Source organism: Antechinus flavipes, chromosome 6, assembly GCF_016432865.1.
Source record: "Antechinus flavipes isolate AdamAnt ecotype Samford, QLD, Australia chromosome 6, AdamAnt_v2, whole genome shotgun sequence".
Taxonomy (NCBI): domain Eukaryota; kingdom Metazoa; phylum Chordata; class Mammalia; order Dasyuromorphia; family Dasyuridae; genus Antechinus; species Antechinus flavipes.
Genome location: NC_067403.1, coordinates 85,280,659 through 85,295,236, shown reverse-complemented (window position 1 = coordinate 85,295,236; position 14,578 = coordinate 85,280,659). Strand labels below are relative to the sequence as shown.

Genomic DNA, 14,578 nt, shown 5'->3' with positions numbered 1-14,578 from the left:
ATTTTATTTTCCTGAGATAGCAAATGTTACCATCAACCAACAAGATACAATTTTAGTATGGCAGTCTTGCTATAAACATTTCTATACATGGTAGTTTAACTAGTTTGTGTTTACTTTCTCACCTGGCTTACTGTTTATTCTAGGATCTTGACAAGCATCTTGAGTTAAATAGAGAAGTAAAAATATCTGCTTTCCAATTGAAGTGTCTGATAATTTTAGTAGAAACAGAATTCAAGGAAGTTTTTCATCCAGTGTAGAAATCTTTAAAACATCCCAGATAAACAATCCTTCAGCCTCTTCTTTGAGACTCAGGGACAGAAAATTCATGATCTTGCAAGGGAATACAATCTTTTGTTGAAATGATATATTTATTAAAATCCTCTTTCCTTTTAATCCTAATCTATCCTAATAGAGGAAAATACAACCTTTAAAAAAAATAATAAACTGGATAGTACGATTGAGAAAGTTTGGAGAAATGGGTAATTCCTAGGTTTGTGATCTTAATTTGTGAACCCAATTTGTTCTTTGAGGCTCAATTTCATCATCAGTAAAATGATACATATTTTAGAGAGCTATAAAATAGAAAGAGGCAAGTGGGAATCATTGTCTCTGTAATACTGGATTGTTATATGATTCAAGAAAGGGTATGCATAAGAAGGTGTATTCAGATATATGAAGTCATATTGTAAGAATATGCAGTGGTATAATTATTTTTATTTCCAACATTCCAAATTCTCACTACATTAATGTGTAAGACAACTTGTTTATTTTCTCTACAGGATTACATCCCTTTCCTAAAACTAACCAATTCTTTTATTTTGTTCAGAACTTAGTCCAGAATAGGAATGTCCACTTTCATAGCCTAGAAGGGTTAACAGCAATCATGTGTCTTGTCTTTATCAGGATTATATTCCTAGTTGATTTTTCACTAGTAAGAGCCCATTGTCCTTCATTGATTTTTTTATTTAGTAAATTTTCGACAGTATCCTGTATCAAGCCATGAGTAGTTAGTTATCCATTCTGATTTTATCCTTACCAAAATATTCTCCTTTATCCTTCCATCTTTGGTTTTGTGGATTTCTTCCAAACAGATTGGAACTTCACCTCTATTTTCATCATGTTTTCTGATTTTAAAGTTATAATTAACTTCACATGGCCATATTTCAATTACAAGACCTTCTCACTCAGTCTTATGAATGAGGGATTTCATTTAGGTTATTCAGTAGATAATGTTGGATTCAAAATCTACAAGAATCAGCTACAAAATCTCCCTCCCTTAGTAAAGATGTTTGACTGAACAAGTCAGTTTCCTCATATGTAAAATGAAAGTAATTTTTACCTTCTAGAATTGTTTTGTAAACTAGAAATAACTATAGAAATGCGAATTATTATTTATTCAGCTAAACTCATTTATAAAGCACATTACTATCTGTAAAACACTATGGTAAATCTGAGGATACAAAAACTGGAAAAAAAATATTAGAGTCCTTGCCCTCAAAGATCCTTCAATCTAGTAAAAAGAATATCTACCAATATTTAAAGTGCAAGTTTGGATTTTTAACATAAGAACAAAAGTGCCCTCTTTCCTTTGATCTCTTTTATGTATATGTAAATAATGCATATGTAAAAAAATGGATGTAAATAAAATACTGGGCTTGAAGTCAAGAAGACCCAAATTCAAATCTAGCCTTAGATGGCCACACTAGCTGTGTAGAATAATTTAATTTTTGCCTGCTTTGATTTCCTCAACTGTAAAATGAGATGATGATAGTACCTACCTCACAGAGCCTCTGTGAAGATCAAATCAGATATTATTTATAAACTAGCATTGTGCCTAGCACATATTAGACACTATATAAATTCTTATTCTCTTCCTCTTTACATATATGTATATGTATATATATGCGCATATATATACATATATACAAATAGATCTATATTATATAATTTAATACTAATGCTATTTAATTAAATAAATATTTATTAATCACTGTATGAGTTAATCATTGTTGACACTAAGATGAAAAATGGCTTTCCCTTTGCCTTCAAGAATCCTACAAGACATATGGAACATACACAAATAAGTTAGGATATAGTTTAGAAAGGATGTGATGAGGCAAATGAAAGATTGTTTAAAAAGTTCTAATTTTAAAAGTAGAATTTGAAGAAAGTGTTATTGTATCACCCAAATGTTTAAAAATCAGATACTAGAAGATACACTAACATTTTTTTTTTCCTAGCTTTGTGATTTGGGATTTTGGGATAGTTAGAGCTGGAAAAAGTGGAGAAGGATGTGAATTTTTACAATAGAGCTATATTTCATTAGTACTGGGAAGTGGTGGGGAAATAGAAGTCAAGATTTTTTGTTAATTCAAAAGAAAGATATAAAAAAGAAGAAAGATGGCAGAAGGATATAATGATTCTGGATGAGTAAGATTGAGATGATTAAAAAGAATTTGGGAAAGAAGAATTTTTGTTGTTATCCTTTGTTGTTTGTTTGTTTGTTTGTTTTTACCTGGGATGGTTTTTGTTTTGGACAGTTGAGATCAAAGTATCTAGGAATCAAGGGTAAACCAGGAGTTGGCATTTGGAAAAGAGTTGTGGTACAATGAAAGAAACCAGACTCCAGAGTCAAAAAAAAAGATTTATAATCTCATTTCTGTTACTTATTACCCAGTGTGATTTTGCACAAGTCACAATCTCCTCAGGCCTCGGTTTCCTTATTAATTAACCATAATAAAGAGGTTAGACTAGGTGGACTCTAAGTCTTTTCCACTTTTATGCCTGTGATCCTTTATCACTATGACACTTTGAAAATACAGAATTGATTGAAGATTATGGAGTTAACCAGCCAGAAGTTTCTGGGAAGCAGCCATCCTCTGATTAGAGGGAAGGAAAAATTGGTACTTTTGGCCCTTGGGGTAGGAATGGGTAGGCTGGAGACTGCCCTGATGTTACACCTTCTTGGAATGATCCATCAAGTGGTTTAAGTAGCTTGTTTTGTATCAGGGATGCCATTAGCTTTCAAAAATCACATTAAACACTTTTTAGGCCTACTAATGGTTAGTGTTGAAAATAGGATTAGATAACAATTTGGATCAAAATATCTATGCCATTGTTCTTGCCACTATAGAACACTTCCTTTTTAATTCAACTGAAGCATAATGTTTTAACCTCTGATAGTCATTTTGATGGTGATTTCATTTTGTGACCAAAGTAAAAGCCACTCAATAAATCCTAGGTTATGAGTAGGATTGGTTTCAGTCTGTTTACACAAATTATTAGTATCTGGGGATGCTTATAACTCAGAACTTGAATTTAACTTTAAGAGCCAATATAAGAAATTCTGGCAAGAAAAAAATAAGTTTTCATTGAAGTTGGGACTTGCTTAGCTTTATGAGCATTTCCACTTCTGGCTCTGATTGGAAACTGGAAGTGAGAAATAATGTCTGTCCATTTCAAAACCTCAGACTGGAGCTGGCTTTGCTTCAAGCTATAAACTGGACATGGCTCTTCTGAGGCGCTCTTTCTCTGAATTTGTTTCATATTTAGTCCTCAAATTCAAAGTGTCATAAGATGAAGCATGTGCTGTCCTGTGATGGTGCAAGTTTCCAGAAACAGTAGCTTCTGGAAGCTGCTGTGTGTATAGTTCTTGGATCTGGACACCCAGGGGAACAGTGAAGTAATCTTGCTTTTTCATATTTATGGAGTTGTCCCAGTGTGTGAGACTGTCCAGAATATGAACAAGATGTGCTTTCTGTGAGCTCAGTTGATATTCTAAAACATTTAAAATAAATGGGTTAGAAGCACTAGGTAAAAATATTATTGTTATTACTATTACTAAATTGCTAGTGGATGCAAATGGCTAGCCCATTGAGTTAGAAGTAAAGAAATTAAGCTTCAAACTCTTTTTTTCCAAATTAGTTGCAATAATTCTCCTCACCCCCAACACCTCCTCTCTCTCTCTCAAATACATTCAGAACAACTGAAGTCCATATGATTCCATGTGTTTTTATCATAAAACCATTATTGTTAGCAATTTTTTGTTCCAATTTCCTTTTGTAAAAACTGATGTTTTCAGCACTAAATCCTTAAATGAGATAACATTTATTTTTCAAAATCACATATAGTTACATCTTTTGTAAAAGTTGATGTCTGTGCTGTATATCTCAGTGAGCTTTCTAGAAGACTTGATGTTAAAGCCAAAAAAGTTAATAAGAATGAGTAACACAGTGCCTGGCACATAGCACATACTTAATAAATGTTGGTTTATTTATATCTGTTGAATAAATGAAGCTTGATCTTGCTCATAGCTATAATTCTTGATGATTTATTTTAAAGCTTAACTGAAATTGTCTTCTTTCAGGTACTCCAGTTGAAGCCAAGGATTGGTGTAAGGGGACTGCATAAATCACTGACAGATGTGCTCCTGGAACACCATGAAGAGTGTGACTGTGTGTGCAAAGGGAACACGGAAGGATAATGTAATGAAATATGCTGCCTTCTTCCCCACCCCCAGAGCACATTCAATCAATGGCTGATTCTATTAATGGGGCTTGTGCATTCTCTCCATCTGTAATCTCAGTTGTTTGCTTTGGGAACCTTCCATCTTCAGGACTCCAAATGTGTTTTCAAGAAGAGACACCAAACAGTGACCATGAGTTGTACAACAGCTCTGTTGTGAGAAGACCCAATCAAAGGACAGGAAAATGCCACCAGTCATTCGGAAATTTAAATACTATAGATAGCTAGCTAGTTACATAGATACTATGTATCTACTGAGCTATCTCTGTCTTATATTTAAGTTGTTTTGGCATTACATGGGTTAAAATTAGAATAGAATGCCTCTGGGCATGTATGAAGATCTGATCCTGCTGGCTGCCTTAAATCTAGAACTCCACATGCCTTGCCTAAAGGTCACAACATCTGGAATATTTTTTTTTTCTGTCCTCAGCTATCTAAATCAGAATGTTCTATGTTTTAAAAACTTGATCTTTAAATGAACTTTCCTATTGTGGATTAATTTGATTGATGCTGGTAGAAAAGACTGGATTTTTCCCAACTGATTACTAAACTTCCTACCATTTGGAAGAGCAGATTGGACAGCAGATGATTTGGAAGAGACAAACTCTAAGAAGAACAGTGGCCTTATCATTACTATGACCTTTGAGTTGGTTTATTTGTTTTATTGTGTACATTTTTATACTCTTTTTGACAGTATAACTATTTGCCTTCTAATCTTGTTAAATATATCTATTTTTACCAAAGGTATTTAATATTCTTTTTTATTACAAACTAGATCAACTATTTTTTAGCTTGGTAAGATTTTAAATCAGAGATGATATAGCCAGAGGAACAAAGACATGGTCACTCTGACAAAAACTGTGTGCTATGATGTGATCTCATTGAGATGCTTGAATTTTCAAGTACAAAGTAGAATTTTGAAAGTGGATGAAACCTAACATTTTCCAGTTCTCTCAAAATAAAAGTGTTAGGAAAAAGGAAAATATAAACACCCCCTAATTGGAGGTAGTTATTCAAATCCATTTTATTATTATTCCTTTATTGAATAAAATGGCTGTTTAGTCCCTTCTCCCCCAATTTCTCCTATAGAACCAGAGAATGTAAAGTTTCATAAGGAAACTAAACAATAACTTCCTGACAAAGTATGCTAGACTCAAATCTTGTTTCACAGAAATGGTTATCTTGGGAACAATGTGGTCATTGGAAGATTTCAAACACTGTTCCACATACTTTTTATAAAATCCAAGGATGTTTTCTTTTGTATAGTATATTCTTTAAATAATTCACTTACAACTCCCTTTGGCAATTGAGAATTGAAAAGAAAACAGTAAAGTATTTTGATTGTAAAATGCTTAACTTGTACCTAGTTCATTTTGTGACTATTTGGATTTGCAGAATGTAATGAATCACCAAATAAAGTAATAAGGATAACTTGGGGAGAAATATGTGTGTGTGCAAAGCTATATCTCCTGAAAAAAATCAGGAAAAAGAAAACTGTCTCAAAATAGCTTTTAAAAAAATCACCACCAGTATTTGTCTAGGAAAAAATACTATTCACATGAATTATCCAGTAGATATTGTTCATCATATTTTAGCTGTGTCTGAATTTTTGTAATCCCATTTGGGGTTTTCTTGAGTGGTTAGCTAGAGTAGTTTGCTGTTGGTTTTTTTTTTTCCTCCAGGTTATTTAACAAGAAGGAAACTGAGGCAAATAGGGTTAAGTGTATCCAGTAAAGGTTTCTTTTTTGGATTTTGCCATTTCACTTATTTATTCTGAAAAGTTATTTTCACCTAGGTTTTCTGTTGGAGAAGATAATGATGAGCATTAAAAGCTAGAAGAGGGTGTTTTCTGGAAATATTTTGAATAGTGATATTTGTTGTGAAACCATGTCGGTAGCTGGAGAAAATGTTTAATTTTCTATTAAATGTGGTTCGAACATATTGTGGAAACTAACCTATGGTTTTAGACCTTATAATCCATGCATTTTGAAACATGAGTTCTGGGATTCAGTCCTATGAATTTGTAGGTTGTATGTGGTATAAATACCAAGCAGAATTGTGAAACAGGTGAAATTTTTTCAAGCAAATCTTATCATCACATATCATTGTATAAATGATGCTCCTGTCTGTTGTGAGTATAATTCTCTACCCACAGAGATTTCATTTCCCTGGAATCATCTCTTTCTAAAAGTCCTTTTTACTCAAAAAACAAAAAACAAAAACTCTATCATGCAAACTTTAAAACTTTTCTTGAATATGAACTATTTTTTATTACTAAAACACATTTGTACCTTCTCTCATTTGCAGCTCTTTGGCAAACTACCCCCAAAATAATCTGTATTAATTGCTACTATTAAATAATGTGATAATTTTTATTATATGTCATATAGGATAATGCAATACCTCTAGTTACTTTAACAAGGACCCATTAAACTCATTAGTCAATCTGCTCAGTAAATAAGCACTTGTTAAGTGCTGATTATATATAATATAGTCTTTGTTAAATATAGTCTTTGTCCCCTTAGAGCTCTCATTCTTATGGAGGAGACAAGAGGCAAACAGCTATTTATAAATAAGTACTGTGCCATGTCATTTGAAGACAGTCTCAGAGGGTAAGTCTCTAAGAATGGGGAAGATGCAAAGAGCTCTCTTATAGAAAATGAGATTTCAACTTATTCTTTAATGAGACTCTGAAAACAAAGAATAACAGGTGAGGAGGAAGAAAATTACAAGATGTGGAACAGCTTGTAAAATGGCTCTGAAAATGAAGAATAACACACAATGTCAGGCTAAGAAGACTTTTAAAAGCCAGAATATGAAGAGCTATGAAAACTAAATAGCAGGTTTTATATTTGAGTCTGGGGTATATATAAGGAATCCTCAGAGTTTATGGAGTACAGAGAGAAGAGACATGGTCAGAACTGAAATTTAGGAGGAAATCACTACCAAGTACAAGACACATTCATGGGTGCCAGAGATACAAAGACAAAGATGAAAGAACCTTTGAATTCAAGGAACTTTGATTCTAATATGAAATAGAGCATAAATCTAGGAGGGGTGGGGGAATGACATAATTGATCAAGAGGAAAAACATTACCAAATTGGAGCAGGAAATTACTAACAAAGTTTTCTTGGAGAAAATAATATACTTGAATTGAATCTTGAAGTATGTTAAAGATTCTGAAAAGCCACAGGGTGTGAGTAGAATTATGAAAAGTAGAATGCCAGTTTCTGAGAAGAGCAAAAAAAAAAAACTAATTTAATTAGAACAGAAAAAGACTATGAATGAAAAATAATTATAAATAAGTCCAGAAAAGTGAGTTGAAATCAAAATTGCCATGAATTTTTAATCCCAAATTTATACTGGAAATCATTACACACACATACCACACATTTGTCTTTGACATGTTAAGTCTGATGTTCCAATCGGATATTTAACAAGAAGTGGACAAGAAAGGACCTGAGTAAGGGAGAGAAATTACAGTTGGATGAACAGATTTTGGTGTCAGCATTAAAAAATCAAAACAACAACAACAAAAAAAAAAAAAAGAAAAGAAAAGAAAACAAACAAAAAATTCATTGGAGTGCATTGGAGATCACGCAGGAAGAAGAAAAGAAAATGATTCACAGACAGAACTTAGGGAATATTCCTATTGAGGGGAAAGATTATCATGACTTCAGGAAGGAGAGTGAAATGGCTTGATATAAAATAGGAGGAAAATCAACAGAGAATATTGTAGAAACCGGGGAGAGAAAGTACCAGAAAGAAAGGGTTGGCCAATAGTTTAAAAAGCTACAAAGAAGGAATGGTAAAGGAGAAAAGAGTAAAAGCCATTGATTTAATAATGATGGAGTCATTATCAAAATTAAAGAAATTTCAGTAGTGCTATAGGATCAGAAGTTAAAAGGAGTTAGGATAGTGATGGGGAGTTGACAAAAAATTTGTTCTTTTGTCTTTTCAGTCTTATTCAACTCTTTGTGATCCCATTTAGGGTTCTTTTGGCAAAGATGCTAGAGCAGTTCGATATTTCCTTCTCCAACTTATTTAAAAAAGAGGAAACTCTGGCAAAGAGTGTTATATATTTTCCCTGGTTCACACAGATAATAAGTATCTGGAGCCAAATTTAAATTCAGGTCCTCCTAACTCCAGAGTTGGCTTTCTATCAATTACATCAACATAGATGATTATAAGTTAGGCTGTGAAAAATAGATGAAATATAAAACAATAACAGAGGGGATTTAGAACTGAGTTTAAAAGTATCTTTTAAAATGTATTTGCATTGTTTATTTTTTGTTTCCTTTTAGGATCAGAGAGATTTAAACCTGTTTATAATGGAGAAGAAGAGAATAAATGATGATGGAGCTCTTAACTATAGAAAATTGATTGGACAGATTCAATCAAGGATACAATGAGAGGCATTATCTACTTCAAAGAAAAGAGCCCTTTCTTTTGTCAAATAAAGGAGAGACAGATTGGTAAAAATGTGGAGTTTTTTTGTGGTATTGGTTGAGGGAAATAAGTTTTTAGAATCAATTTCGTCTTCTGAGATGAAATATTTGTGGTTAAAGGGGCTTGGTGAGAGAGCTCTGAAACAGTTGCTGAAAGGTACAATATATGGAGTCAATCAGAAGAATGTTTAAAATGTCATATAGCAGTGAAAGCCAGCTTGAGATTAAATAAACTGAATTTATGATGGAAATATTCCCTGTGATTGTATAACTTTCTTTTTATAGGTATTGGAGTAGAGAAGATTTATAATACAGATTTTCATGGTTGAGCCTAGTGAAGACAAATTTGGTTGATTAAGAAGTAGTCAAACATGGCAACCAGTGTAAGTCTAAACTAGTTAGAAAGACTAAAGCAAAATTAGTGAGGCCGGGAAAGAGGGGAAGGGACTAAGAAAAGAGAAAAAAGATAGAGGCCAGAAGTTCTTGATGAAATGGATGAATAAATGTGAGCAAGAGAGACATGGAAGAATAGAAAATTATGAACAGGGAATTTCAGAGTTTGGAGTCTTGGAAGTAACATAGTTTAGGATGTTGTCAAAATCTAAGGAATGATCATCTCTGTGAATGGCTAAGGTAAAATAGTTATGTGATAGGAACTCAAATAGTAGGAGCAAGAGGCTAGAGGTTTAGAGAAAATGTCAGGGTTGTTGAAGTTCAGGAGAAAAGATGACTATTAGCCAGATACTAATCTCATTGAAAAATTAGAGTGCCTTGTAAGGTGGTTTACTTAGAGGACCCGCATAGGATGATATAAATGAATGGAGTGAACCTCAAAGGAGAAGAAATTTTTTAAATATTTCTTTCTTTCAATTAAGGAATGTGTTTTTCTCTCATTTGTACTCTTAATAAGAAAAAGGAGAGAAAACAAAACTCTTGAAACCAATATGTGTAATCAAACAAGACAAATTCCCATATCAAAGAAAAGTAAAAATACCCCAAGAACAGTATTTAATCATGTCTGCATCTTGAGTCCATCGTACCTTAGGTAGTGGTTTATCATAAATTCTCTGGAATCATGGCTAATTGATGTATTGGTTAGTAATAGGGAACAAGAAGGCTCTGACATCAGAAAAGAAGGGGCCAATGCTGGGGGAATATAGGTAGCTAGAGATGTCAACCAAAGAGAGCTAGGTCTCTTTAAGGAACAAAAGAAATCTAGAATATAGTGATGAAGAAAAGAAATATTAGCCAAAGAGCTAATACGATGGAAGGTATGTGGAACATTAAAGAGCTGGAGAGTCTAGTGTTATGCTAGATGGGATTAAATAGTGAGAAAAAAAAATTAGAAAAAGAAAGTTTACCTTTCTAGAGAAAGACAGTCAATGAAAATAGTGGGGTAGGAGTAAGAATTCATTTATCTCAATTGACTGGGACTGCCATCCTTGTAGGTCCCCGTATGATTGAAGCTGTTATCTATGGGAATATCTGTAGTTTGTGCTCTTTCCAAGCATTGGGTACCTGGGGCTGAAGGGAATGTCAAGTTTCAAGCAATGGCTAATAAATGGATCCTCAGGTATGTGCTTCATATTAAGCAAGCGCTCCATAAAGTCATCATAACCTATCAAAAAATAAAGAACATCCAGAAGATCCGAAGCATCGATCATGCCCTCAGTTACCACTGGGCAATTTGTATTCCAGATAGTGAGATTTCCAATACAACAATATCTCTTGTACTCCTGAGTGGTTACTGGCAGAGTAGAGCCTGATGGTCAAGACCCTATTCCTAGGCAGATTTGAAGAATCCCTGATCCGAAAAGAATGCTAGAATCATCTTGTTTGACACATACCTGAAGAAGAATATAGTCATCAACAAACAACTCTAAATATTAGTTTTTCTCCCCATCCCTTAAATCAAACCCAATCTGTTTCTCAGCACCTTTTTTTCTAGTGCTGCAGTTTTATCATCTGAGGTCAGACAAAACAAATTTAATCCTTCTTTCACCCAACAGTCTTTAAAATACTTGAAGACAATTATGTCTCCCATCTCCAAATTTCCTCTTGTTGAATTTTAAAATCACCATTTTCTTTAGTCAATCCTCGTGTAATACAGATATCGCCATCCTTGTCACCCTTCTAAAATAGTCATGATTTCACATTTACTCTAGATATTGGAGAGCATTGTTCAAAGATCTCAGCGATAGAATTGAATTGGCAGAGTTCCAACAATAGAAGATTGCAGAAAAACAAACAAACAAACAAAAAAACAAGACATAGAACTAAGAAAAAGGCTTTGCACAAACAAGTATAATGAAGCTAATATTGGAAGGAAAACAGTTAACTGGGAAAAATAAATCTTTGCAGTGAGTTTCTGTAATAGAAGTCCCAATTCCAAGATGGATAAAGAACTGCTTCATTTTTTTAAAAAATAAGAATCATTCTCCAAATTGTAAGGGTTAAAGGATATGCACAGGCAATTCTCAAAAGAAGACTTTCAAAATATTCATAGTTTTAGGGGGGAAAATGCTCCAAATAACTAATACTTAAAGAATGCAAATTAAAACAACTTTGGGGTTCTACTTCATCTATTATGTCGGCAAAGTTTAATACAAAGGAAAATAGCAAATGTTAAAAGAATTGTGGGGGGAAAGACTTATCTGTGTATGTTGTTGGTAATAACATTCCTAAGAGCAATTTGGAATTATGTTCAAAAATGTTATTTGAGGGGTAAGAGGGGAAAGAGAGAGAGAGAGAAGCATAGAGAATATACTTATCAAATCTGCTATTGACAATGCTAAGAAGAGCAAGTAACATACTACATGAGAGTCAGAATACAAAAATAAAAATCATGGCAAGCATGGATTGTATCTAATAATATGACATTTAGTCCAGTTAAATGAAAAGTCTTACACATAAATTCAAAAATTCAACTTTCCCAAGTACAATATGGCAGAGATATTGTCTGACAAGAATTGTACCAAAAAAAAAAAAAAAGACCTGGAGATTTTAGTGAACCATGTGTTCACTCTAGTCAAAGGTGTGATGTGGCAGGCAAAAAAATGCCACTTTTACCATTCTATCACATTCATATACTTCAACTTAACCCTTATGTAATCCTTTGACTTATGGCTTTGTCTAGTGAAATAAATTAGAACATTTGACTCTTAATCAGTCATTGGATACTTTTCTATTTTTCTGTTATAAATAACATCGTCATGAATATTTTATGCAAATAATTCCTTTCTGTCACTAACCTCTTTAGCAAATAAATGTTAAAATGAAATTACTTACCCAAATAGTAGAAAATAATTATATTTTCTGTTTTATAATGCAATAGTGCTTATTAACATGCTGGAAACATTTCCCAGTTGTGAAAATAATGAATTGGATGCCAATATTTCTATATCATAACTAATATAAAATTTTCATCATCTATTATCATATTTGCCAGTTTGAGAGATGTAAGATCAGCATTTTTAAAATGTTGTTTTTCTTTGATTATTAGTGATTCTGAACTCTTTTTAATACTGGAAGATTATGCTTCTTTTAAAAAAATATTTTCAGTGACATTCTATAAATTTATGCAAATTTCTTATGGATTTGATATTTCAAAATTTTGCAAGTAATATCTAATATGAATATTCCAACCCCCAAGCAATATATTTTATTTTATTCAATATGCATGTTTATGTTTTTAATATTGTTATTTTACATAACCAAATCATCTTTTAAAAAAGTTTTCAATCTCAAAATAAATTAAGAATTATTTTCTTATACATAGACGAAAAGGACATAGCTTCTCATTCTTTTCTTTTAAGATATAAAATGGCTTTTATATTTATACTACTGGTCAAATGTTCTAATTTATTGCACTAGATAAAGCCATAAGTCTAAGGATTACATAAACATTAATTGGGAAAAAAAAATACTTGACTTGTCTTAATTCCTTTGAATCCAAAAAAATTATAGATAAAATGTAATGTAATTACATACAAAATATATCCAATTAGTCAAAAAAAAGCATTTATTGAGCATTTACTATGTATACATTATTGTGGCAACCACAGGAGTTTATATTTGATTCAGAAAATCATGGGAGAGATTTGAGCACAATAAGCAAGAGGAAAATTTGGTTATGTCTGCACATTAGAAAAAGCACCATGACAATTGAAGTTAGATGGAAGTGGGGAGTAGCTATGGTGTCAGTTGAGAGAAGGTGATTTATGAGAGTTTTATTTATTGTAAGGGAGAAACAAGAGTTGGCAATGGATTAAATATGTGGGGTGAGTGAGAATAAGGAATTCAGAATGATTCTGTGATTGAGATTTTTCTTGATCAGGAGGATGGTCATGTACTCAACAGTAATATGGAATTTTGGAAAAGAGGTGAATTTTTTTGGGGGGAAGATAGTGAATTTTGTTTTGAGCATGCTGAATTTGAAATATCTATACACACTGTTTTGAGATATATAAAAGGTTGTTGATGGAGCATGATTAAATCTCAGAAGAGAGACTAAGGTTGAATAATATATGGATTGGAGAATTATTTACTTATAGAAGTAAACACTTATAGAAGTATATTTACTTATAGAAGATAATTGAACTATGTTTTAGAAGAGATCACTAAGAGAGGTAGAATAGAAAGGAAAGAGAAGGCCTAGGATAGAAGCTTGTAGGACATCCAGTCAGTCACATCGACTGGACAAGAAATGGTTCATTATTGACTTTCATGGAGAAATTTTAGCTAGATTATAGAAAGAATAGTTGATCAAGAACACAAAACTAATGGAGTAAAAACTGGCAAAAGAGAAGAAAAAAGCAACAACATCAAAATATCATGGGAATAAGTTTATAGGACTGATTGAAGCTAGCTAGGAGAATTATACAGAAGTTAATTAAGAATTATTGTTTCACAGAAGAAGGGGATAAAGTAAAACTATGAATATTGTAATGTAAGAAATGATATTGGGGGAATTATCCAGAACTTTGAATATAGAAAATAAAGTTTAAATTGAGAGAAGAGATGAATCATCTTTTAGAAAAAAACAAAACAAATAACAAAACTATACTTCCAACTCTAAGATACTACTAAAAATAGTAGCAAATGTAACAATTTCAATGTTAAAAAAACCAAACTTTGCAAACAGTAAGGAAAAAAAAAACCTTTCACATATGAAGTTAAGGAATTTTAGAGAGACAGAAAGATAGAGAGATGGAGACAGAAGAAGTAGAGACAGAGAGACAGAGACAGAGATACACAGAGAGAGAGACATAGAGAGAAAGAAGGAGGAAGAGATTGATTTGACTTTTAGGTTAAAGAAAAGTTTTAAGTCTAAAACTACAAGTGATAGAGGAGGAGTCATTATGCCTCATTAGAAACAGTTTCTTGATAGTAATTTCCCTACAAGAAATAAAATCACAGGTCCATATCAAGACTGAGAAATGGTAATAGATATCAGACCAATCCTATGTCTTAACACTATGCTGGGATTTTTTCCCAGGTTTTTTTTTTTTTTTTTTTGAAGTGAACTACTTTTCCTATAGTTCTGAGAATTTCTACTTGTAAAAATGATTGATTGAATACAAAACTTAATACTGTGAATTTTTCC

The 14,578-nt window shown here is 32.5% G+C and overlaps 1 protein-coding gene across 1 annotated transcript in view; it reads left to right on the top strand.

Moving 5' to 3' along the window:
* Window positions 1-5,967, top strand: part of PDGFC (platelet derived growth factor C) — a 229,347-nt gene extending 223,380 nt beyond the window's left edge. The window contains exon 6 of the mRNA XM_051965808.1: window positions 4,367-5,967. Coding sequence (XP_051821768.1) covers window positions 4,367-4,483 — 117 coding nt within the window. The 3' untranslated portion in view covers window positions 4,484-5,967. The remainder of the gene's footprint in view (window positions 1-4,366) is intronic.
* The last annotated feature ends 8,611 nt before the right edge of the window (window positions 5,968-14,578 follow it).